Source organism: Echiichthys vipera (assembly GCF_963691815.1).
Source record: "Echiichthys vipera genome assembly, chromosome: 18".
Taxonomy (NCBI): domain Eukaryota; kingdom Metazoa; phylum Chordata; class Actinopteri; order Perciformes; family Trachinidae; genus Echiichthys; species Echiichthys vipera.
In genome coordinates this window covers 3763023-3788929 of record NC_139843.1, presented here as the reverse complement: position 1 = coordinate 3788929, position 25907 = coordinate 3763023, and the positions used below count along the sequence as shown (strand labels likewise).

The following is a 25907-nucleotide window of genomic DNA, read 5'->3' as shown; positions in this document are numbered from 1 at the left end:
CCCCCAAGTGGCTCAAACAAAATCAATTAATTCAGGTTTAATTAGTCCAGAAGCAGCTTTTGACTCCATCTATGATCCTTACACACACACACACACACACACACACACACACACACACACACACACACACACACACATATTTACATAAAGTCCTCTTCCCATTACAGCCACCGGCGCCTGCTGCTGACGGGCACGCCGCTCCAGAACAGCCTGATGGAGCTGTGGTCTCTGATGCACTTCCTCATGCCCCACGTCTTCCAGTCCCACCGCGAGTTCAAAGAGTGGTTCTCCAACCCGCTGACGGGGATGATCGAGGGCAGCCAGGAGTACAACGAGGGCCTGGTGAAGAGGCTCCACAAGGTGCTGAGGCCGTTCCTGCTGCGGAGGATCAAGATCGACGTGGAGAAGCAGATGCCCAAGAAATACGAGCACGTGGTTCGATGCCGCCTCTCCAAGAGACAACGGTTCCTCTACGACGACTTCATGGCTCAGGCCTCGTGAGTTTACGCACAGCTGACACTTCCCCAGATCACTGACATTAAGACAGTTATTTTATATATTACGCATTTGATTACATGTCATGTTTAGTCTTAAGTCTTTACCTTTCTCTTAATTTTTTACTATAATATTACTATCAATTCCTTTTATCGTTCATTCGTAGGGCTGCGAATTTCGATTATTTTCATTTTTGATTCATCTGTCCATTATTTTCTTTTAATTCTTTTGTTGTTTGGTCTAAAAAATGTCAGAAAAAGGTGAAAAATGTTGATCAAGAGTCTCTCAAAGTCCAAGTTGACGTCCCTCTGATGAAAGATGTTCAGTTTTCTGTCACAGAAGAGGACAGAAAAAAGAAAATATTCACATTTAAGAAGCTGAACTTTAGAGAATTTGGCCTCAAAGCGAGTTGACAGCGAATCGATTTATCTCTGCTGCTCTCTTCATGTTACTGTCTTTCTCTCTCCATCCATCGCCTCTTCGTCCGTGTCTCCCAGGACCCGGGAGACGCTCGCCAGCGGTCACTTCATGTCCGTCATTAACATCCTCATGCAGCTCCGCAAAGTGTGCAACCACCCCAACCTGTTCGACCCTCGACCCATCCAGTCCCCCTTCATCACGCAGCCCATCGTTTTCCACACGGCCTCCCTGGTGCAGGACGCCCTGGAGGTCTCTCCTCTGAAGGTTAGCGAGAAGAGAAAAGCTTTTGTCAGAACGACACCGACGACTCGATGTTGTAAGATGATGCTGTATGTTTTGGCCTCCTCAGCGCTGCGACCTTTCCGCGTTTGACCTCGTCGGTTTGGAGAGCCGCGTGTCCCGGTACCAGGCGGACGTCTTCCTGCCGCGCCACAAGGTCAGCCGCCGACTCATCCAGGAGATCGTGGAGTCCCCTGAACCCCCTCCGAGACCTAGACCGGTTCGCATGAAGGTCAACAGGTACAGCCGCTGATGCTTGACGGACTTAAATGTAAAGTGTTACACAGAAAAAGGGTCAAGTGCTGGGAACAAGAGTGTGTCAGGATTATTAATGTTCTTTTTTTTCTGACTAAAACAATTAGATTGTCTCAATAAATATTTTCCCTCAAGAATGAAAGGTTCAACAGGCTGCCTTTGTGCGATACAACACTTAAAAGAAATAAAAGTGTGAGAGTAAATGTTAAGTTGTTGTGATCATTGGCAGTGTGAACAAACATGCTGTGAAATGCAAAAATGAGAATAGATGCAAAACCACCACAAAAAGATGCAAAATGACTAAAAATAGATGCAAAACCACCACAAAAAGATGCAAAATGACTAAAAATAGATGCAAAACCACCACAAAAAGATGCAAAATGACTAAAAATAGATGCAAAACCACCACAAAAAGATGCAAAATGACCAAAAATAGATGCAAAACCACCACAAAAAGATGCAAAATGACTAAAAATAGATGCAAAACCACCACAAAAAGATGCAAAATGACTAAAGAAAAGATGCAAAATGACTAAAAATAGAACCAAGATGTCAGCTGTTCTGTTTTGGCTTTTCTCTGCGTCACTCATCAGCGTCATAAGTTGGTTTCGATGTGGGTTGTTGAAGTAGCACGTCAATAAAGGTGACGGACAATTGCTTTATCCAATCATATGCAAGGATTTTCGATAAGGCCTATGGAGCGATCCCAGATGGTTAAGTGGAGCGAGGAGGAACGAAATTCATCTGGCGAGCATCAGGTTAGGAAAATTGTATGAAAAGATCTTTTTATTCTTATTAAAGTAAAGTATTAAATCACATTATTGTATTTTCAACCACGACATGCAAAAACACGCTGCATTAGCACTTTGGAAAAGCTCAAGTAGGAGTCAGAAGTGGGTAATGAAGATATTTGTAAAATAAAATGTAGGTAAAAAGGATTTTTTAAACCCTGAAAACAGAAACAAGAGGAGGTGCAGAAGTCTGGTTTTCCCTCAGAACACTTGAACGAGACGCCAAGAAAGTAAAGCGCCTTTTCCCCGGGTTTAAGAAACAAATGCATGAATACAAGGTTTGATGTTTTGTGCGTTGTCCCGTCTGTTGTAGGATGTTCCAGCCGCCTCCTAAAAGTGAGAACCGACCGGTCCTGCTGATGAACAAACCCACCTGCTCCGTCCCGCCTGCAGCGCAAACCCCCAAACCTCCTGCAGCCACTGAAGTCCCCTCGACTCCTGCACCTGCTCCCGTAGTTCAGCAAGGCGAGTGAACAGGGAACTCGTTTAATCCTGGTAACGTATTTTGTAAAAGCAGATTTTTTTTGTAACACATTTCTCCTTTTTTAATTTCAGTGGTGTGTTCAGTATCAACGGCGCCCCCTCCTCGCCCGTCCGTGCATTCTGCCGCACAAACTGCAGTGAGATCCAGCGCTCCGAAGCCGGTGCTGACCGTACGGCCTCCCGCCGCGACCTGCACGGCGAGCATCCCGGCTCATCCAGGTCCAAACCCCGGCAACGTCCTGCCCCAGAGGGTCCTGCTCAGTCCAGACATGCAAGCGCGGTTGCCTTGTAAGTACGCTGACGTCGCTGTTAGTGTTGTTCAGAACAGATACACACTTTAAACAAACACACCCGCCTTTGATTGTGAATACTGTCGTGGGCGGCCGGTGGCACAGTGGTTAGAGCAGTCGCCCCATCGAAAGAGGCTGAAGGTCCTCAAGGCAGCAGCCGGGTTCGGATTTGATCGGGTCCAAATCCGACCTGCGGCCCTTTGCTGCATGCACCCCCCCCCCCCCCCCCCCCCCTCTCTCACCCCATTTCCTGTCTGTCCTCTATAATTAAATGTTACAACATGAAATCAATGTTTTGATTTGAAGCATACGGAGTAAACGTTAGATGTGAATGCCATATTGTTTCTAATCCACGTCTTCTTTCCGTTTCGCTCTCTAAGCGGGAGAGGTGGTGAGCATCCCCCCCCCCCCCCCCCCCCCCCCCTCTCTCACCCCATTTCCTGTCTGTCCTCTATAATTAAATGTTACAACATGAAATCAATGTTTTGATTTGAAGCATACGGAGTAAACGTTAGATGTGAATGCCATATTGTTTCTAATCCACGTCTTCTTTCCGTTTCGCTCTCTAAGCGGGAGAGGTGGTGAGCATCGCCCAGCTCGCCTCCCTGGCAGGGCGCCCCGTGTCGTCGTGTCAGGGCAGTAAACCCGTCACCTTCCAGCTTCAGGGCAACAAGCTGACTCTGTCTGGAGCTCAGATCCACCAGGTCCCTGCAGCGTCTCCACGGCCGGTTCAAGGTCACTAACCTTTATTATTTGATCTCATTTGTGCCTTTTTTTTAATGCGTGTCATAATTTGGTTCCTGGAGAATTTGAGGAGAAGGAGAACTCCCTGATTGTAACCCGTCTGACTCGCTGCAGGTAATGTGATGCACCTGGTGTCCAGCGGGGTACAGCACCACATCATCAGCCAGCCTGCCCAGGTGGCTGTCCAGAGCGCCGCCAACGCCTCCGCTCCTGCTCCAGCTGCGAATCGGCTGCCTCACAATGCCTCCGCGCAAGGTTTTTAACACTTCTTTCTCTCTCTTTCGTGTTCGGCATCTTAACAGGAAATCAAATGACCTTAAACGGCCTGAAAAAATCCTCTACTCTTGCATTAAAGATTGAAATATCATGATGGAGAAGCTCACAGCTGATTTTGTTCCATGTCTCCTCAGTTGCCCCCACCATGGTGAGCAGCCCCGGCGTTGTGAAGATCGTTGTGCGTCAGACAGCAGGCAAGGACGGCGGGCCCGTGCCCACCCTGGCAGTGGCCCCTTCCCCTCGTGTTGCTCCTCAGACTTCCCCTCACCCCCACGCCAACACAACCCCTGTCAGAAACACTGCTCCGCTGCAAATTGCCCAGCGCACCCCCGGTCCCGCCACTGCGCACTACACCATCGCTCCTCCCGGAAACCTTAGCTCCACCCCGAACCAGCCCCACCCCCCTCGCCCTGTCCTCAAAGTAGTGCAGCCTCCTCCATCAAGCACAGAGCAGCCAGGTGAGAGAACGAACTTGAGCTGTAATTCATAACGCTGTTTGCATGCACGACAAGCAGAACCGGGTCAGAGAGTGTTTTTTTATTTTCTTCCGTACCGTCCTATATTTTAAATCCGCTTACGGCTCATTTCTGCTTCCATTTCCTGCGTAAATAGAGACGTACGTCATCGTCGTTGTAAACGGCACTGTCCTCATGCTTTCATGAGTCCTCTACGGTGAAACGGACGTTGGGCAAAACATCAAAAACAAGTTTATGACAACAACAAACATGGCGACCACAGGAGATAACCATCCTGCGTCTGTTGAGAAGGAGACCGCGGTGGTTAAGCTTAATGTTTAGTTCTGCTTCCTCTGTCAAGTTTATAACTTTTGTTTTTTATTTTTTACTCTGCGGGTCTGAGACAGTTTAAGAGACGCACAGATTTGGACGGCGTCAGAGCCGATCCACGCATCTCTACCAATCAGCTTTTTCTACATGTGCATGAAGAAAGACTGCAGACAGACAGAGAGAGACAGCAGGGAGGGGAAATGAAAGGAGAGGTCATTACATGGAACGATGTAACCTTGAATTTCTAATAACGCCATCAAAGGCTTCTAAATATAACACAAAGCTGGCGCCCTTCAGCCTCAGGAAGTCGAAGGGCGTTTTAACACCTGCCTTGGTTTGAACAGCTCATGGAGTCATGGATGGATTAGTGAACGGGCGACCCAGCACAGGTGCAGGGGCCCTGAGTCACAAAATGTTGCTGAAAAAACACAAAACGACTACAAACGACCGAAAATGACGACAGAGAGGCAAAATGAGCATGAAGAGAAGCAAGATGAGCATGAAGAGAAGCAAGATGAGCATGAAGAGAAGCAAAATGAGCATGAAGAGAAGCAAGATGAGCATGAAGAGAAGCAAAATGAGCATGAAGAGATGCAAAATGAGCATGAAGAGATGCAAAATGAGCATGAAGAGAAGCAAAATGAGCATGAAGAGAGGCAAAATGAGCATGAAGAGAAGCAAAATGAGCATGAAGAGGAGCAAAATGATCCACACAAATCAATCAAAACCATTCACATAATGACTACAAACTACCAGGAGCACGCAAATAGACTAAAATAGATGCAAAATGACCAGGAGGAAGCACAAAGTGACTAAAAAATAGATGAAAAACACCACAAAAATACGACCCAACAACTTAAAGCACATTAAAAAAAAAACGCAAAATGACCACAGGGAGGTGCAAAACGCTTAAGTGACCAAAAATTCAATAAATACAGTTTGGGAAAGTCGACTTTTAGTTTTGGGGTCTAGTTCAGAGGGAGGGGCCTCTTATGTGTCTGTGCCCAGGGACCGGTTGTCTCATTATCTGTCCATGCCTGGAGCGTGCGGTTTATAAGGGCGGGTGTTCGGGTCAGAACAACAAATAAACTCTGGTATTCTTTAGTACGGGTGTTCTCCAGGAGCTGAACGGCGACTAACTCTCCGGAGGAGTCAGGTACTTTCGCGCTGTGATGGAAAGCTCCTTTCTCGCGGCTTTCTCCTCCTCGTCGCAGTTAGTTTTGCAGCGACATACACAGCGACACACGCAATTAAAATGACGGTTTCAAATGAAGTCGGGTGAGAAATCTGACGCCTGACCTGCTGCATGTTCACAGATTTAGAGTAACCAGGTTGTTTCAGTGGATGAAAGTGCATAGTTGTGTCCAGTTACTTTAAATCCATGATCGTTTTGTACTGAAGAGTTTATTAATTTACTCTGCTCCTCTTTCTCCTCTCCTCTTTCCCTTCAGCTCCACTTCAGGTGACCCCCTCCTCTTCCTCCTCCTCGTCGGCTGCATCCAAATCTTCAGCGGCGCCACGCAACAGCAGCAGCAGCACCGGTCAAACACCAGCCACCACCAAGTCGAGGCCCGGTACAGCTGCAAAAGCCTTCCCTGCGCCCCGCAGAGTTCCTCGTGCACCTCCACGCTCTCCTTTCCACATGGTGAGGAAGTCGTGACGCTGATCATCACCAAACCTAACGGAAATATACAATTAATTCATTACCAGGACGTGAAATCGGCGCCCAATTAGTGCGGTTTGTGCGTGATTTGAAAGAGCTACAAGACGCATGACAATTAATCACAACTTTAAAAAAACAACCGTATCGTTTTGATTGACAGATATTTATTTATTTGTCTTGCTTGAAGGGAACAAGTTAAAGGAGTCAGATCCAGACACACCCGGTAAAATAACACGTTAACACACAACTAAAAAGGGTCAAAAGCAACCGACCGGACGCCACGGTGCATTCAGGCGCACATTTTAAACTCTGAGAAACTTCAACTGTTGTCGCAAAGCACCTTTCACTGTGAATTTACCCTGCAATGTTTGTTTTTGTGTGTAAATATATCGAACATTTAGTGAAATCTAAGTGTTTTTAGATTTTAGGATTTTCTGAGTAGTAGTGAAAAAGTCAATCAGGCTCTTACAGGTGCTGGAAATCCTTGAATTAGTAATGTGGAGTTTTTTAAAGGTTTTAAAAGTACTTAGATTTTGGATAAAGTGCTTGAAATTAAGGTGACAGGATGTCTGCTCACAAAACACCCTTGTCATCCTAGTGTCATTTTGGTTGTTTATTAACATTAACTGTAACTAATGAAATGAAATAATGCAATAATCAGTGTACTGCATATACTGAATGTTCTTTATATAAATATGTCGTTTACTGCAGCTGCAAGAGGCTGGAGAAGCTTGTAAATGCACCTCGAAAAGCTTGAATTTGACATTGAGAGAGGTGTAGGAGCCGTGTGTGTAAAGCAAGCTTTTCCCTTTAGTCCAGTTTCCGCGTCTTGTCGTTGTTGTTGTTGTTGTTGTTTGACTGATGTTTACGCTCTTCCTCCACAGCCGTGGCTGGCAGACCGCCTCAAACAGCAGCGCGACAGCCAACTGGACTTCATCATTCGAGTCAACGAGAATCACTGCGCGGCGAAGCCCATGTACGGCCGGGAGGTTTTGGACTTCCTGACGTTCCTCCCCGGTCCCAGCCCCTCGCCAACAGCCCTGAGCCCCCAGGGGGAGTGGGGCCGCTCGGGCCACAGCAGCGCTCTGTACGCACAGTGGCAAAACAACTACTGGTGTCAGAGCCACGCTGTGAGAGAGGCCATCCACAGCATCGACGACAGGCTGGAGATGCTCAACGACATCGTAGACAGGTGGGTAACCCATCAGCCAATCGGGCGACACACACGCTTCCACTAAGACTACAGATCTGTGACCTAATGGTTATTTATCCTGCCCGTTTCAGGTTTACGTTCGCCATTCCCCCCGTGGAGGCTCCTCCGATCTCCATGCACTGCTGCCACCCTCCTCCCTCTCTGAGCCACAAGCAGGCGGTCTTCTCCACCTTGCTGTCGACTCAAGTCACGCCGCGTACTCGCAGTCTCCACCGTATCCAGTGTTACATGAGGACCCAGTTCCCGGACCTGAGGCTCATACAGTATGATTGTGGTAAGTGTAAGCTCACTGTCGTCTGTTTGGACCAAATGTGCTTGTCCAATTAATGTCCTCCTGCTCTGAAGCTCTGATTCACCTTCAGTCCATCCATCCATTAGAATCCAAATTAAATATAATTTTTCAGGTGCTGCAGGATCGTAAAAGTCTGGAAAGTTTCTAGAAAATGTTTAATTTTAACCGTTATCTGTTCTCAAGGTGAGAAATATGCTTGAGTTTGTTATACTCGCCTTCTTTTCAACGTAATCTGGCGTTTATTTAATTTATTCTGCACATAAACGCATATTTAAACACGTGAAATGAAAGATCCCGTCGTCATAGTCGCTGTTTGTCTCCGGGGCGGATCACAGCAGACACACAGCGGGCCGGAGCTCGACGGAGAGACATGGTCGCCAAAATAAGGGCGTGATGAGGGCGAACATCTACTGAAAACTTTAGATGTGGAGCCTGGATATGTTTGCTTTAAGGAACCTTGAAAGTGCTTTGATTTTACTCTTAAAAGCCGTGCGAACCTTGACCCTCTCCCTCTCTCTGTGTGTGTGTGCAGGGAAGCTGCAGACGCTCCACACTTTGCTGCGAAAGCTGAAGACGGGAGGACACCGAGTGTTGATCTTCACTCAGATGACGCGTATGTTGGACGTGCTGGAGCAGTTCCTCAACTACCACGGACACATCTACCTCCGCCTGGACGGCAGCACGCGCGTGGAGCAGAGACAGGTTCGTGCTGACGGAGACTGTTTGAGGAACGGAGCCTGTTCTCACTGCTGTGAACTGGCAGGTTTCAGAACGTTCAGACCAGCAGACTAGTGACAGACCGATACGATATTTGTGTTTTTTACGTGTTTGAAAATCGGCCGATGCGGGCTGCTTAGTTCGCAGATAGTTTTAGGACGTTAACGATACGAAGCCTAACGAAAAACGGCTGACTCATTCCTTAAATGTTCAACGCTTCCCCTTCAGGCACTCATGGAGCGCTTCAACGCAGACCGGCGTATCTTCTGCTTCATTCTGTCGACTCGCAGCGGAGGCGTCGGGGTGAACCTGACCGGGGCCGACACTGTCGTGTTCTACGACAGCGACTGGAACCCCACCATGGACGCTCAGGCGCAGGACCGCTGCCACCGAATCGGCCAGACCAGAGACGTCCACATCTACAGGTGACGGAGCTTATGTCCACAGCCTCTTTTGTTGCCACATTTGTTCTGTTTAAAGCCACAATTTCACTTCATTTTGACCTTTTAAGCAGCAGGAAGTGTAATTTCATTGATGATATTAGTCTGAGGACACCTAAACACAATGCATCCGATGTTGAAATGATGTTGATTCATGTTTTTTAAAGTCAGAATATCTGTGATGTGTCTGTTTATGTCCTCACCTTTAGTTAAATGGAAACAATAACGTTTATTAGTGTAACACATAAGGTCATTACATAAGTGCTTTACATTTAACATTAAAAGCTTTGGAAAGAGACTCATAAAATGACTTTTAAACACAATACTTTCAAAAACATGATGATGCTCCTTTAAGGACTTTCAGCAGCAAAATAATAATTTAATAAGAGTGTCAGGGTTCCCACGCGTCCTTTTCCAGTCGTGGAAGCACCTGGAAATCGATTAAATGACCTGAAAACGTCCTGAAGTTTTGCCTTTGTCGACTATCCTGTTTGAAAACAGTCAAAACGTACTTGCAGCGGACTTTGTGGCGTAAAGTTTTGTATTTTCTGGAGCCGTGAACAGGTTGAATAAACGAATACTGCAGATAAATCACACACACACACACCTGGGAAATGATTTCTGTAGAAGAGTGGGACCCCTGGACTGTAGGTGGACGCTGTTCGATGGAGAGAAACGAGGAAACGTGATTTTATACGAGTTATTTACAAACTTTAACATATTTAGTTCATGCTTCTGAAACAACAAAGACCAAAATCACAAGGGTTCTTTTATCCGAAACACAGTTAATGCGGTTAACGGACATATGAAAGTGAACATGGACGTTTTTAAATCGTCTTGTTTTGTGTTTATATTTTCCTGAGTGACGCCAAAGACAATATTCCTTTCAACACCATATCAATGTTATTTGTCTTCGTCTTCAGGCTGATCAGCGAGCGAACGGTGGAGGAGAACATCTTAAAGAAAGCCAATCAGAAGAGGATGCTGGGAGATATGGCGATCGAAGGAGGAAACTTTACCACGGCCTTCTTCAAACAGGTACTTTACAGCAGATTTACCAACAGTAACTTGTGTTTGGATGTAATATGAAGGAGGGGAGACTCTCCAGGTGAAGAGGGTACATTTTTACAATTATTTAAATATGCAAGTGAGGTATTATTTAAGGAGTTATTTTCATACATTTGCAGAACAGAAACGTTAAAGTCAGGTTCAAAATTAAAGTTTTGACGTATTGGAGACAAAGGTTTTTACAGATATCTCCTTTTATCCCTCCATAAATCAGAAAATACTTGTAACATCCATTAAAAAATACATTTCCGGCATGTTTTTAAGAACAAATGTTGTATAAATCAGGCTGTGAGTGATATATTAACACAGCACTCCGTAAAAGACTTCAGAATAGAGAGGAATGGAAACAACCTTTACAGACGCATCGTAAAATTCACACATTCTGAGACACAGAGTAACATAACTAACACACATCACCATTAAACTTCCCCAGGTGATTACTGACATTTAGAGGGTGACTTTTGGTGAATTTAGGAGAAAACTAGAGACGCAAACGGACAAATGGTGTAAAATAAACATCTAAAACTTAAAAGAAGGCATTCACAATCGCCCAAAATTGACCAGAGAATGAAAAAATGATGTTCTCGTCCCTTAAATCAGAGCGACTCACATGCAAATCAGGGGCATTTTTGAGGAGATAGACCCGCCTCAGGGCATCGACCATAGTGGAACCGCACCTAATGTCCGGACATTAAGCGTTTCAAGTGCCTCCTTTTATTTTCTGCTTATTCCTGAAGTGTAGAGAGACGTTTTTCCTGAACGTGTCTCCTTTTCACTTTGTTCCTCAGCAAACCATCCGAGAGCTGTTCGATATGAACGAAGGCGAGAAGAGGGAGATGGCCGTGGAGCTGTCTGTGCCGCAAGCGGAGGAGGAGGAGGCCGTCAACAAAACGAGCACCACCATTCTGGAGCAGGTGAGACGCAACATCACGTGTGTACAGACATGTATTCTGCGTTTATCACCCACCGTTTTGTGCAGCGCAGGACACACGTTTAACAATCATGATGTACTTGAATAGTCTACATGAAATAACCACATGGTAAAGCCTATTTTTGCATGTTTTTATCATCATGCTTATAGATTTTTTACGTCTTTAAATTGATTTTATCATAATCATTATTGTTTACTCTCACGTTAGTCATTGATTTGTTTCTTTTGTAAAGCACATAAGAGTTGCATTTTATCATATGAAAGGTGCTATATATATAAAGTTTATTATTATTATTACACTCCTGGGTGACTTAAACACATGACCAATGAAAAGTACTGAATATTTTCTAACTTATTTATGCAAAATGAACATAATGTTGATGTAAATATTGCTGTAACGCACATTTTTTTGACCATAGCAACCGAGAAAATATAGAAAAATACATTTAATAGAGAGTTTTACATCGTTTTATGATACAGATGATGATATAGATGTTATCGTGCGGCCACTTGGTGTTTTTTTGGGACTTGCTGATGTTGAACTTCCAAACACAAACAGGGGTGGGCAATCACGGTTCTGGAGGGCCACTGTCCTGCACGTTTTAGGTTCCTCCCTGCTCTAACACACCTGAGTCTGACAATAATCAAACTATGACGAGCATCAGCTGCTTGATAATGAGCAGAGCATCAGACTCAGGTGTGTTAGAGCAGAGAGAAACCTAAAACATGCAGGACAGTGGCTCTCCAGGACCAGATTTCCCCCCCCCCTGACCTAAAGCAATCCAAGGTGTTTCTAACAAACATGGCGGCGTGTGTCTGATCGTATTGACGTGATCGTTGCAGGCCTTGTGCCGTGCCGAGGACGAGGAGGACATAGTTGCAGCCTCTCAGGCCAAAGCGGAGCAGGTGGCAGAGCTGGCGGAGTTCAACGAGAACATCCCGCTGGACGACGGAGGGGAACAGGAGGAGGTGGAGGAGCTCTCCAAGGCGGAGCAGGAAATCGCTGCTCTGGTGGAGCAGGTGAATAATCCCACAGTTCTCTCCCTTCCACCCAGAGATTACATAACCTCTGCTGTATATTAAGAGTTATTTAATGCTCAGGTAATTCACCCTGTGCTCTGCCTTTTCTCCAGCTCACTCCCATCGAACGCTACGCCATGAACTTCCTCGAAGCCTCGTTAGAAGACGTCTGCAAAGAGGAGCTGAAGCAGGCGGAGGTAACGCCACGTCTTCACCGTTACGCTCGCTTTGAATTGAAATAACAGATTTGTGTCTCATCAGCGCAGCTTTCGAAAGGTTTCATTTGATTAAGTCAACGTTAATTACTCAACACAAAGGTGCAAAGTAACAGAATTATGATTTTATGAGGCTGTCGTCTTGGTAAACTGCGGTGATCTTCAGTCTGTCTGGTCAACAGTCCAAATATATTTCCAATGAAATCAAACTCAGAACGCAGCACGTGTGAGGAACGTATTTGGCATTTTTATTTGATAATTGGCCTGAATTCAGTTTTCTGGTGATCGACTAAACCTCTAATTGTCTCATTTTATTGTTTGCTGCTTCCCACAATGCACTTCAAACAGCAGAGAGACTTTCAGATGTATTTATTTCATTTTTACTTAATGAATGTCTTGTGATTTATGTTGAAAATGCATCTGCAGCGCTGCTAAATATAAATGTGGTGCAGGGATGACGTATTATAGAACGCCGATCTGGAAGTTCGCATCGTCCTGATTCCTCGACAAAAAGTCAACGCGATTTTTCCACTGGGGTTTAGATTATTGCAGAAAATCCGCTCTGTGCTGAACAAAAGTGTACGATACTAGAATGAACACCACTTCTACTTGTTTTGAAGCGTAAATGCCATCAGCAGAAGTAAATATCTGACGTTAGGCTATACACAAACTACAACGCCTCGAGCTTCCAAATGATTTTGTGTTCAGCTGATCATGTTTGATAGCCTGTCGTCTCATTTAGACACTTTTTAGACATTTTTAAGACATGAACAAGCTTCAAAAATCAGGAGCGGGAATTTACTGATGTATTTTATCTTGTAGGACAAAACGTAAAAATCTCTTCAGCCTGTGTTAACAACAGACCTTATTATTAGGTTTCAGGACTCGTTCATGCAGCACTCCATGCACCACAACCATGACTTAAAAGTTGTATTAGCTCAGCAACTTTCTTTGTGTTGTATTGCAGGATGTTTATGTGACGTCTGCTCTGCTTGTGTTTGTTTAGGAGCAAGTGGAGGCCGCCAGGAAGGGCCTGGACCAGGCCAAGGAGGAGGGCCTAAAGCTCCACGCGTCCTCCGATGACGACGACGATGAGTTTTTGTCAACGCCGGCTTCTGTGGAGCCTGCTCAGCCGGCCCGCCGCGGCCGTAAACCCAAGGACAAGACCGTCACCTCCACGAGGACCAGTGGTCGGCTGCGTGGGGCCTCGCCCGAGACTGAGTCTGAGCCCACGAGCCCCAAAGAAGTGCCTGAAAGACTCCGCTGTGGTCTGAGAGGACGAGGAGCTGCCAAAGACACAGGTGCTGTGTCTACCACCCCGTCCCGTACAGACCATCCCAAAGCCTCCTCATCAACCAGGCTTCAAGATTCCTCCAGATCTTCAAAAGCCACATCTCCTGCCAGAGATCACCAGACCATCAAAACCAGGACTCTGCCAAACCGCTCTCATCCCAGTCCAGTGCCTTCCCCTCCTACAGCCTCTCACTCCGGAGGGAAACAACAGTGTGTCGTGGAGACTGACGGCAAGACCTCCAAAGCCTGCGGAGAGGAGAAAGAGGGGGAGAATGAGAGGAGGGTGTCTGAGTCATCGCTAGAATCCAGCGGCCCGGTGGACCATCAGGCAAAAGATGATGACAACAGCAACACCAAAGACCACAGCGCCATGTCTCCCCCTACCACCAGCTCCCGATCGCCTCGCAAGCGCCAGTCAGCGGACAACGAAGTCCTGCGGGGCCTGGTTGAAGACTCCCCGTCTGCCAAAGTCCTGCGGAAGCTTCCGGGGAGGCTGGTCACGGTGGTGGAGGAGAAGGAGCCAAGAAGGAGAAGGCGGCGAGGAAGCGGCACTGGAGGTGGAGCTTCTTCAGAGGAGGCAACCCCGGAGGAGAACGCTGCCGGATTCGTTGACGAACCAAACAAAGACGACACATCCCCGAGCCCTGACAGTAAAACTAAAGGGGCCGTTATCAAATCTCCTCAGGACCAAGACTCTTCTCCGAGTCCGTCTGTGCCCCCACCACCTGTCAGAAGTTACCCTCCATATTCCCCGCCCCATCTTTCTCCTGACATGCCTGTGCTGAGAAATCTTCCTGTACGGCGCAGGTTGGAAACTGAATCCCGCATGGCCGCTCAGCTGGGAGAGCAACAGCAGCATCTGGGCCGAGGAAGGGGAGCGAACCAGTCCAGGAAAACTGACGTACCACCAGGCAAAGACAACACTTCAACCTCCACAGAGTCCAGTGTGAATTCTCTTGTGGCACCCTTGAAAAGAAAGAGGGGCCGGCCCCCCAAGATTCCCCCTCGGTTACCTGACCCTGACAACACAGTGGCCCCTTCCCCACAGCTCAACACGCTTAATGAGGATGGGAACCACCCTCACTCCCCAAAACGTAAGAGGGGTCGTCCTCGCAAAGACTCCACCGTCACGCCAGAAAATGTTCGCGAAGGACAGAACTCTAAAAATGCGACCGCCACTGCTGGTGTATCTGATGCTAGCACAAGGCCAACAGTCCCGTCGGAGACCCCTATAGCTGCTGTCATCACTACAAGTCAGGCCTCAAGGTCTACTGAAGCTGCGGAAACATACACTAAGACTGAGGTTTCAACCCCTGCTCCAAACCCAGCTCAAGCCCCCACAACAACAACAACAACCAATGAAGCTTCAGCACCAGTCGCAGCTTCTGTTAATGCACCCGCTGCACCTGCACCCCTTCCTGTGGCTGCCTCCAAACCGACCACACCCCAAATTGTTAGTTCAGCTCCAGCTACAGTCCCGAGTCCAGACACAGCATCAACCCAGGTGTCCTCTGCATCTTCTGTCACACTTTCTACGTCTGCTATTATCCCAGTCACTGCTACCCCCACTACCACGACTCCACTACCACCTGCCAGCACGGTCACATCCACACTTGAGGTTTCTACTGCTTCTAGAGCTCCTGTAGAGCCAAAACCTCCTGTTTCGACTGCTTCTAGAGCTCATGTAGAGCCAAAACCTCCTGTTTCTACTGCTTCTAGAGCTCCTGTAGAGCCAAAACCTCCTGTTTCGACTGCTTCTAGAGCTCCTGTAGAGCCAAAGTCTTCTGTTTCTACTGCTTCTAGAGCTCCTGTAGAGCCAAAGTCTTCTGTTTCTACTGCTTCTAGAGCTCCTGTAGAGCCAAAGTCTTCTGTTTCTACTGCTTCTAGAGCTCCTGTAGAGCCAAAGTCTTCTGTTTCTACTGCTTCTAGAGCTCCTGTAGAGCCAAAACCTCCTGTTTCTACTGCTTCTAGAGCTCCTGTAGAGCCAAAACCTCCTGTTTCTACTGCTTCTAGAGCTCCTGCAGAGCCAGAACCTTTAGTTTCTACAACTGTGAAAACAACCGGACCAGACTCGGCCAAAACCACCACAGTTGCCACACCAGCTGCTACCAATCCATCGACTGTATCATCTTCTGTCAAAGCAGTTCCAACATCAGTACCTGCAACAACAACCCCAACAGTTACTAAGTTAACATCAAAAACCGTCAGCGTTACACCAGCAGTCACCACTACAGTGAAATCAGTCACAACTACTGTTGTAGACCTGCCGCAGACCTCCACTCCGTCATCTACAACATCTACCCCAGCTGCTGTTAGCTCCGCCCCAGCGGCTGCACGCTCCGCCCCAGCTGCTGCAAGCTCCGCCCCAGCGGCTGCACGCTCCGCCCCAGCTGCTGTAAGCTCCGCCTCAGTTGATGTAAGCTCCCCCCCGGCTGTCACCCAGAAGGTTTCGGATCCAGCTCCACCAAAACCAACCTCAGTGTCTACCCCCACTACATCAGCAACTATGACAACAACAACAATAAAAACAGTCCAAGCTAGTCCATCAAACTCAACAAGTCCAAGTACAGTTCCCGCTGCAAGTGCAGTAATGTCTTCTTCTACAACACCATCGGTAACAATGGTCTCATCATCTGCTGCAAAGACAGAACCGTCTTCTCCCACCCAAGAAAGGACTAATGTGACATCTACCAAAGTCCCTGCAAATCCGGTCCCAACCTCCCCACTAACGACATTTCAAGTGTCCACACAGGTCACAGCTGTTCCAGTAGCTGCAAAACCTCCTGCTACACAAACTTGCACTCCTTCCACAACTACAGCGTCTGCCAGCTTAACTACCACAGCAGAGGCAAAGATAGTTACAGCAGCTACATCACCCCTAGAGAAAGTAACAGCCCCTGTTGCAGCAGCTTCTTCCAAAGAGACTTCCCCAACTGCAGAAAAGACAGTCACGATCACACCCCCAATGACAACTTCCACAGGTGCTACTCCAGCTCCGTTACCAACTGTCACCACATCATCCCCAGAAAAGTCTGTTGCAGTTGCTGCCACAAATGTAGTCACAACTACCCAAGCATCCACTACCGCAGCCACCACTGTGTCCTTAGCAACAGTAGCAGCTGCCGCAACCAAGACGGTTCCTCCTGTATCCACCACACAAACGTCTGCAGTCGTTTCCCTGCAAGTGCAAAGCTCTGCATTGACAGATGTTTCCCCAGATGTGTCCACACCAGCCCAGACAGAGGCCCTGCCCCAGGTACCCACATCTGCTCCTCCTTGTGTTTCCTCTGAGAAGCAGTCTGAAGAGTCAATACCGACAGTATCTGCGTCTAAAGGTGAACCGGAAAGGGTGACAGAAATGGAAGCCGATGCTGTGGAGGCTGGCGCTAGGACTAGCAAGGAGGAGGAGGACAAAAAGGAGGACATTTGTAGGTCTAAGCCTAAAAGGAGAAAGGTGGAGAGTTCCTCGGAGACCAAAGACTTTGAGTCAGGAGGGGAGGGAGCAGGCGAAAAATCACAGCCTGCAACTGCCACTGAGAACGAAGAACCTCAGCAACAGGCCGTGGAGCAAATTACTGAAGACCAGCAAACTCCAACCCAGAAAAGGCCTCTTAGTCGCCAGAGTAGCCAGGAGTCTGCTCGCTCCTCTTCGTCATCGTCTGGGTGCTCAACATCAACCCTCACCCGCCACGCTCACCACAAGAGGACTTACGAGAATAGACATCCGACCAAGAAGAGGCGGATGGATGTGACCTCAGGAACAGGCAAGGAGGAGGAAAACGAAGACGGAGGGGAGAAGGAAGTTGAAGTCGGTGAGCGGGAGCTCACCACCACTACCTCTCGGGGAAGGCGTTCAAGGTCTTCCTCTTCCTCCTCGGACTCTGACAACAGCGAGAGCAGGAAGGAGTACCGGTCGACTCGCTCAGCCAAGCACGGAGCACAAGATCAGGAGAGGGAAAAGGGCAACAGCCGGCAAGGAAAGAAACCAGCGCGCAGCTCGGACAGAAATGCATCAAACAACGCCAACACGTCCACAGGTGGAGAGTCTGGCAGTGATACATCTTCTGTCAGGATCACCAGGAAGTCTGCAGGAGCTCAGCCTTCACAAGCTCAGACCAACAGCACGCCCTCGTTGCCTCCTGAGCCCGAAGTGCTGGGGAAGAGGTGCTCTGCGCTCAATGCAGCAGCCAAGCTTCTAGCAATGAAAGGCAGGGTGGACACCCCCGGACACACCACTCGGAAAGACTCTGGGGCTAAGGCTGTCGGGACTTCCCCTGCCTCTGCTTCTGACAAGAACCAAAAGCCTAAAAGCAAAAGTGTACCAGCCTCCCCTCAGAGCAACTCTGTAAATCTTACTAATAATAAAAGCAGCGGCAGCAAACCCCCAACACCCAATCAGACAAGCCGCTCTGCGTCCCGCTCCACCAGACAGTGCCCCGGTTCTCTGGTTCCTCCTTTGGAAGTGGAGTACAAGAGGTCGAAAGCAGAGGAAAAGGAGAGGGGGAGCAGGAAGTCGTCAGGGGGAAAGGACGGCGAGGCAGAGGCGCAGTCTTTGTCCCGGGGCCACAGCGCCTGCAGCAGCATGAGCAGTGACGGCGAGGGCGGCGGACGCAGCAGCAGAAGCCGTAGCAGCAGCAGCAACAGCAGCCAACGTACCCGCAGCATCAGCTCTCAGAACACGGAGCACAGAGAGTCCCGCGCCGCCTCCTCGGGCAGCGAGCGCGAGAGGGATCGCAGCTCGGAGAGCAGAGACAAAAGAGACAAGCAGGGCCAGCACAGGGAGAGTCGACAGGACAGGCGGTCTCAAAGGCTCTCGCAGGAGGTGACCAGCAGTTCAGGAACAGAGGGGACGCCGGACAGGGTGCTGCGTAGTGTCGCGGCACTCGCGGCGGTGCAGGCCCGGTCACCGGCCGCGAGCACCCGCTCCTCTTTCGGTCAACAGCGTCACAACAAGACATGATCAGAGTGCCAAAGGGAAAAAAGCGGAAGCGAGAGCGCCGTTGCAGAGCACGATACGAGAGCATGTCATGACCTCCCAAGGTTGCTGCTTTGTGTGCACTCTTAATGAATGCAAGGGGACTGAGTGCTGCACAAGCCAGGGACCTCCTCCCTGCCTCTCGGGCCCTCTCCCTTTCCAATTGGAGCTGGTCCTCTCGCCAGCTCAGCCATTTGTCAGCTGGGGGAAGGCTCAGGGACGCCGGACTGAGAGTTATAAAAAGAAAAAAAAAATGTGGCGCCATGGTTTCGCGTCCAGAGAAAGAGGGCGCAGTGGATAAATTCACCACTGGGACGTGAGGGGGGGGGGACGACAAAGGTGCAAGAGGTTATACAGGAAGGTTGTTAGTTCACATTATGTACTGTAATCATTAAAGACTGGAACACTCGGCTCTTATGTGTTAGGACGGGATTAAACCGCGCGCCCTCTGTGGGGCTCATCAATGAAAAGTCATCCGTGTGACATTAAAAACGTACGAGTGACCAGTTGTATTGTAAGTTGGAGGTTTTAGAGCGTTTGGTTTTGAAAATGTCATCAGCTGTCCTGACGGTTTTCTTCGTAGTCAGTCGATAAGTTATGCATATTTTATTATTTCTTCCAGGGTATTGGGAAGATACCAGATCTGTCAATGTGATCTTCGCTGCACTATGCTGGAGCTTGTCTTTTTGCTTGGGCCCCCTTTTTTTTTTTTTTTTTGGTTTTTCTGTCACGTCAGTTTCTGTTTCTGGATTTTTCTTTATTTTAATTTGAAATCCAGCCTCGCATTTCTCATTTGCACATCTGACATCGTGGCCCCTCAGCTTTTCGAGTACGTCGTGGTGTCGTAACACGTTTTTTTTTCCCCCATCAACTTCTCGATTAATCGGTTCCCGGTACCTCACGATGTGTCTCTACACTTTGAAAATGTATTAATTCAAGTTGTAAATGGTCTTGAAACATCTCTCGCTCCCGGAGCAGCAGCAAATAAATTTCTTTTTCCGATCCTCCCAAAGGCGGCTACAGTCACGCTCCACTTTGTCATGTATTTATACGGGATGGGGCGAGTCCGCGTTAATGAAATAAAGAGTGCCTCTCTGGCCAAATGGGTTTGAACCTTAGATTGCCTTGTGACGCACCTGAAGCCGGGGTGTTGAGCTTCTTTTATTTAAAAAAAAAAAGCCAAACGTGAATAAAAAAAGACAAAAAAAATAAGAAACAACCCCAGAGAACATCGAGAAGAGCACCCTGTGCGTCAGTGCTACCAAATTAACGTTTTACTTTTCACCAGATCTGTTTTTTTGTTTTTGTCACTTTCACGTTTTTGCTTTTTCGTTCATGTAAAAAAAAACAAAAAAAAAACATTTTACTTGGACAAAAATATGTGAATAAAATTACTGGTACAGTTCCAGACGACTGTAAATTGTGGATTTACTTCTGGACGTGTCTGAGACGTTTTGAGCAAAAGGTGATATGTTTGTTTTGTTTTTTCGGGGGAGGGGTGGCGGCGGGCGGGGCGGGGGGGGGGGGGTAGTTTATGGTGATGGTCTTATTTTTTATTTGTCTCTCTTCTTTTGTTGCATTCCTTTTTGATCCCTTGTAATTCCACATTGTTTTACTTGAAAAATTAAGACAATTACAGTTGAATAAAAAATTAGCTTTTTCGTTGTGTTGAAGGCTTTGTTTAATAACTGTTGAAATACAGGTTTGTGTCACACGTTAAAGGGATAGTTCTGTTTTTTCTAAGTGTGGTTGTATGAGGTACTTATCCACAGTCTGTGTGAAAGATAAGGAAATGTGCCGCTGTTTGACGCTTAAAATAAGAATATTCTCACTGCTTTACCTTGGCATCAGACAGCGTTGCTTAAGTTTACACGGGGGGAAATGAAGCCGTTATCTACGCTCTCGTCAAAGCCACCAGACCGCAACAAAAACAGTCCTTTTACCGCACAGAACACAGAACTTTCTAGTCCGCTGTCGGTATTTTAAAGGGTTCGGTGCTAACAACAAACTAAAAAACAAGCAAAACAAACAAAAGACGAGGTCAATTTAATCTGGCGGCTTCGTCGAGAGCATGAAGCGGCTTCGGGTTCCCCGTCGTAAAACGTTGTGTATTCTAAATATAGCGTGAACTTAAACTGATTTATTTAAGTGTCTAAACCCACGACAGTACATTTGTGTCTGCTCACACACTCTGGAGAAGTACCTCGTACAATAATACTTAAAAAAATCCGAACTATCCCTTAAATACATACCAGAAAAAACAAAATACTTTGAAGGTGTAAAAATGCAAACCATACTTCTGTCATCGCCCGTGTAACAGCTAAACCGTTTGATACACAACACACACACACAATAATGGAAACATGGCAGTATTTTAATTTGAAAAACAAATCTATATTCAAATAAACGAGGGACGCAAAGTCACGCTGTCTGCTTCCAAAAGGAGACTTGGACACCTGTTTTTGTCTTTACAGGTTTGTCACATGGTCTTGTTTCTGCGCGTGTTCGCAGGAGTTCAGCAGGATTTCCCTCGCAGAGTTAAACCAAAATGACCGAACAAGCGCGTCTTTGCACGACGTGACAAACAGGTGAAGAGAAATAAAGAGTTTATAACAGTGAGTGTGTCGGGCTGAGCTGTGAAAAACACTGCGGTGTGAATTCAAATAGAAACAAAATAAAAACTTCATCCCTTTTGACAACGTTGCTGCACAACATCACATTCTCACATGGACATTAACCCTCCTGTTCTCCTCAGGGTCAATTTGACCCCATTTAATGTTTAAAATCTCTAAATAACGACGTCTTTCTTTGTTTTTTTGCTTTATATTTATGACTTTTCCTCATTTTAAGGGGAAAACTCATAAAAAACCTAATATGATCATGATTATATATATTTTTTATTGTTCTTATCGTACATGTACTTGTGGCATCGGTGTTCCTTTGGGTCAATTTGATCATCTGGATGATTTAATCATTATTATTATTTATTTTACAATTCAAATGTTATATGAGGTCAAATTCATGCTGCTGTCCTTGATAACGGACGTTACTTTCATTCCAGATGTTACAAATAACACAAAATAGCACTTAAAATAACAGACTTACTGTAAAACACACACACAGAAATCCCTCCATGCAGTTTAACATCAGTGATATTTTTCATTCTGTTAAATAAAAACATAAAGTACCCGACTTCACTTGAGTCACACATTGATTACGATCATTTTCCAGATGTTTAACCGTCAAATTGACCCCGAGAATAAACGGTGTAAGTAAAATTTGAGGGCAACAGGAGGGTTAAGGAGAAGGCACCGATTTGAAAGGAACATAATCACGTTCGGTTGCAGGACTTTGCTCGTAGCAGCAGCAGCAGCAGCAGCGTACACAACGTTTGAAATCATAAATACAAACTGGTGGGACAAATAGAAGTGGGCCTTTTATTGCAGTGCTGACACAACGCAAAACAAACAAACGTGGGGGCTGTTACTTCACAAAAAGAACAGAAAAATCTCTATTTACACTTGTTACAAGACGGCGATTTGAAACAACTTTCAAGTTTTAAAAAATAATCTGCATAAAGAATGTCTTAATCACCAGCAATATAGGTTATGTACAATTATATTAGTCTCATCTGCCTCTAAAAGAAATGCAGACGCCTTTAAAATGGTTCTTTACGCCTCTAATTCAACGCACAGCTTCCTGAGTACAGCATGATCAGCGCCACTGCGGAGGCTTCAATACTGCATTGTGCTTTGTTCAAGGCCACTTGTTTCCACCGCCTTCTTTTTTTTTTTAATGTAGGAGGGGAAGGGGCACAGACGTAACAGTTCACAACTCATCCTGGTGTTTGTGCTGCCGACCAGAATCCGACAGGGTGGGGTTTCCGCAAAAGCCAGGAGCGCGACCTCGTGAGTGGAAGTGCAAACGCAGGCGAGATCGGAGTCGTTTGTGAGTTAAAAGCACATTTCTTCTTAAAAAAAACAACAACAAAAAAACAAAAAGGCCTGTTAGGAAGTGGGGAGGATTAGAGGAAGACGAATATGACATAGAAAACAAAAAAGCAGAGGGTTGATAACCTCGTTCATCCTGTAGGCTGAGTATTTACATGAAAGGGGATTTTTTTATCTTATGTGCTTCTGCCAGACAACACCAACTCACACTGCCCGGTGTTAGGTGCCGAAGGTGCTGACCAATGAGATGACTAGGATGAGGATGAGGATGGCCAAACACACCGCTATCCAGATCTTTTTCTGCGTTGGGAGAGAAACGAAAACATGAGTGAATACAAGCAGAATTAAGTGTGGTTGTATGAGGTACCTACAGTAGGAAAGCTATATTTTTACAGCTTAACTTTGACCTCAGACGGCCGTTATCGACGGGGAACTGAGGGCGTCATCAAAGCCACCAGACTCCACTGACAAAAACAGTGATTTAAGCTCACAGAAGACAGTCGCTGCTGATGAGCGCTGCCTCGATCAGTTAGTAAGTTTGTGTTATTGTGTGACTTAAGTGTTTTAAAGTGTTAGGAACTAATAAGATAACCATTTGAGGCAGAGGTAGACAGCCCTGTTTTAGTTCACACGGGGGAAGTGAAGCCGCTCTACGCTCTCCTCAAAGCCACCAGACTCCACTGACAAAAACAGTAATTTTACGCCACAGAACACAGAGTTTCTGATCAAACAAACTTAACAGATGGAGGCAGCTGTAAACCAGTGACTCCTGTGTTTGGGGAGGTCAAATGAATGTCTACCTCTTAAAACCACACTACAAAACATCAGAACTATCCTTTTAAGACACCATGACATTGGACTTTTGTGGCAGAATATAAAATAGGGGCTTCATTGTAAAGTGTAACCCAGTTTAAGGATAAAAAGGCTGTTTTGGTTTGATGACTCAGGCAGAAGTCCGTCCTGGAAACGTGCCCAGTAAGTTAAAAAGTGTGCACTTCATGTTGTCTTAAAGGTTTAAATGATACCTTGCGTGCTTTCTGCTGATATGTGACGGCCTTCTCTGTGTTTTCCTTTGCTTTCTCCACGTAGTTAGACGACTGTTTGATGTTGGTTTCGATCCGGTTCACCATCTCCCCCTGCGGGAGGCAGAGACGTCAGTATCAGGCGCTCTTTTATAACCACAAACACGCCTGACCTCAGAGACTGCTGCTTTACCTGAGCCTCCACCTCCATGGCGAGGTACTGGAACATGTCGTGCAGGTCTCTGATGCTCCTCTCCAGCTTCAGGATCTCGTCGTGCCGGGACTCGATCTCATTCAGAGCCTGCTTCGTAGCTTGAGCATCAATCAGGATCTGAACAGCAAGGTGAAGATATTTACGTCAGATATTTTTTTATAAACAATAGAAAAATCATTTCTTAAGTGGTGCAGCTCTCCCGAACTGTGCTGTCTGTCTGTCTGTCTCCGCTCAGTTTCATTACCCGGGACAACAGCGCATCTGCACAAGCACAAACCGCAGGGGTTTCTACTCTGGACAGTAAGACGGTTGATGTCTTTTTTTGCGGCCTGGTCGGCGAATTTAGACAGACCGACGTATATCAGCGGCCTGATTCAGCTCCTAATGTGACGCCCTGGACCCATCACACCAACTTGACCCGTTTTTACTCCTTACGTTTAAAAAAATAGCCTTGTTACGAGGGATCCCGGTTCTAATGCATAAGCAATAACTAAAAAGACATTACTACTCTATCTACTGTGTATTAATGCTCTGAATGTAGAGTACAGCACCTGAGCTACTGGAACACTAAAGACACGTTTGTTTCTATTTTCTTACCACGTCTGTCGTCCAGTTTGAGCGATGACGGAGACAACAGAGCAGAAGTGTCATCATCTCGTTCATGACACGTAACGGTCGCTTCTAAAGACTAAAAACAGCGTTTGGATTCAGCAGGAAACTCGTGCTGCACTCACGTTTTTGGTGAAAACGTCCGTCTGCCCGTTCTCCAGCATCACGTCCAGCTCTTGGTCCGTCACGTTGGTCCCGGCTGAGAGAGAGAGAGAGAGAGAGAGAGAGAGAGAGAGAGAACGTTAGAGGGAGTTTTGGATTCAGGACGTCGTCGTTGTTGTTGTTGTCGTTGTGAGACGGGAGAGATGCTGAGAATTAAGTTTATATATTTAAATATTTAAATCTATATTTTCTATATTTATTTGTTAAAATCTGTTTTTCAGTTTAATTATATTTAAAGTTCAAGAGAATCCACTGTTAAAAATAAAACATTTTAAGTCAATAAATACAGGATGTTTTAAAGTAAATGAGTAAATAATCATAATTTAATATTAACCTAAATAATTCAGATTTATAGCTATAACTGTGGGCACACACAGATGCTGCACACACACACAAATAATAATAATAATAATAATAAAAAAGAAGTTATAACACAAACTACGTTATAAATCATGATAAAGTGCTTATAAATGTTAAATAAGGGGGTTAAAAGTTAAAGTGTGTAAGTAGAAAGTGACAGAAAGAGCTGACACGTGCTAAATGTCATGAGACTGATGACAGAGCGCGCTGAGGCGGCGAAGGAGGAAGTGATCGGTGCGACGGTGAAGCTCGCACAAACCACGGACCACAGAAGCCACGGCCGTGCCCTCGTACTGTACTCACTGATTTTGAGCTGCCGCTGAATCCTCTCCACGTTGCGGTCTCGGTACGAGGCCTGGATGGTGTTGCAGTGACCCATGAGCTCCACAAACTCCTTCGACAGGACGCCGTGCTGCGGAGAGGGAGACACTTTCACGCGTTAACGGGATAAAAGCGGCTTCACGCGAATGAAACACGGAAATTAATCGGAATAATTCACAAAGAAATATCAGAAAAAAGGAGCAGGATGAAGTTAATATTTACATAAGTTCTGTTAAAACTTAAAATGAAATAACAAAGTTATATCCAACCTGGATCCGCTGCATCCGAGCGTTTACGGGAACGTATTTCGCGTCCTCCTCTCCTTTCTTCGGTTCGATACCTGGAGAAACAAACGTCAACAAACCACAACTCTGCACATTTCCCTACTCTGATTATTTACTTTTACTTTAAAACACACACGTAAAAACAGACACACACACAAAGACACACACACAGAAAGACAGGCAGACACACACACACACACAAATACAGACACACACACACACGGACAAACAGACACACCCACATACACAAAGACACACACACACACAAATACAGACACACACACACACGGACAAACAGACACACACAAAGACACACACACAGAAAGACATACACACACCA

At 46.4% G+C, this 25907-nt stretch overlaps 2 protein-coding genes across 2 annotated transcripts in view; one reads left to right on the top strand and one right to left on the bottom strand.

The window, feature by feature from the left end:
* srcap (Snf2-related CREBBP activator protein) overlaps window positions 1-20107 on the top strand; it is a 39281-nt gene extending 19174 nt beyond the window's left edge. Inside the window, exons 16-33 of the mRNA XM_083933452.1 lie at window positions 168-497; window positions 993-1179; window positions 1265-1434; window positions 2554-2705; window positions 2796-3011; window positions 3584-3748; window positions 3872-4012; window positions 4168-4491; window positions 6270-6463; window positions 7366-7673; window positions 7766-7968; window positions 8519-8688; window positions 8932-9128; window positions 10067-10181; window positions 11000-11125; window positions 11986-12162; window positions 12276-12359; window positions 13384-20107. Of these exons, the coding sequence (XP_083789578.1) occupies window positions 168-497; window positions 993-1179; window positions 1265-1434; window positions 2554-2705; window positions 2796-3011; window positions 3584-3748; window positions 3872-4012; window positions 4168-4491; window positions 6270-6463; window positions 7366-7673; window positions 7766-7968; window positions 8519-8688; window positions 8932-9128; window positions 10067-10181; window positions 11000-11125; window positions 11986-12162; window positions 12276-12359; window positions 13384-18630 (8506 nt within the window). The 3' untranslated portion in view covers window positions 18631-20107. The remainder of the gene's footprint in view (window positions 1-167; window positions 498-992; window positions 1180-1264; window positions 1435-2553; window positions 2706-2795; window positions 3012-3583; window positions 3749-3871; window positions 4013-4167; window positions 4492-6269; window positions 6464-7365; window positions 7674-7765; window positions 7969-8518; window positions 8689-8931; window positions 9129-10066; window positions 10182-10999; window positions 11126-11985; window positions 12163-12275; window positions 12360-13383) is intronic.
* A 287-nt stretch (window positions 20108-20394) lies between these two features.
* stx4 (syntaxin 4) overlaps window positions 20395-25907 on the bottom strand; it is a 7755-nt gene continuing 2242 nt past the window's right edge. The window contains exons 5-10 of the mRNA XM_083932244.1: window positions 25553-25623; window positions 25266-25374; window positions 24566-24639; window positions 23811-23948; window positions 23621-23731; window positions 20395-22895 (exon numbers count right to left, since the gene is read on the bottom strand). Coding sequence (XP_083788370.1) covers window positions 22815-22895; window positions 23621-23731; window positions 23811-23948; window positions 24566-24639; window positions 25266-25374; window positions 25553-25623 — 584 coding nt within the window. The 3' untranslated portion in view covers window positions 20395-22814. The remainder of the gene's footprint in view (window positions 22896-23620; window positions 23732-23810; window positions 23949-24565; window positions 24640-25265; window positions 25375-25552; window positions 25624-25907) is intronic.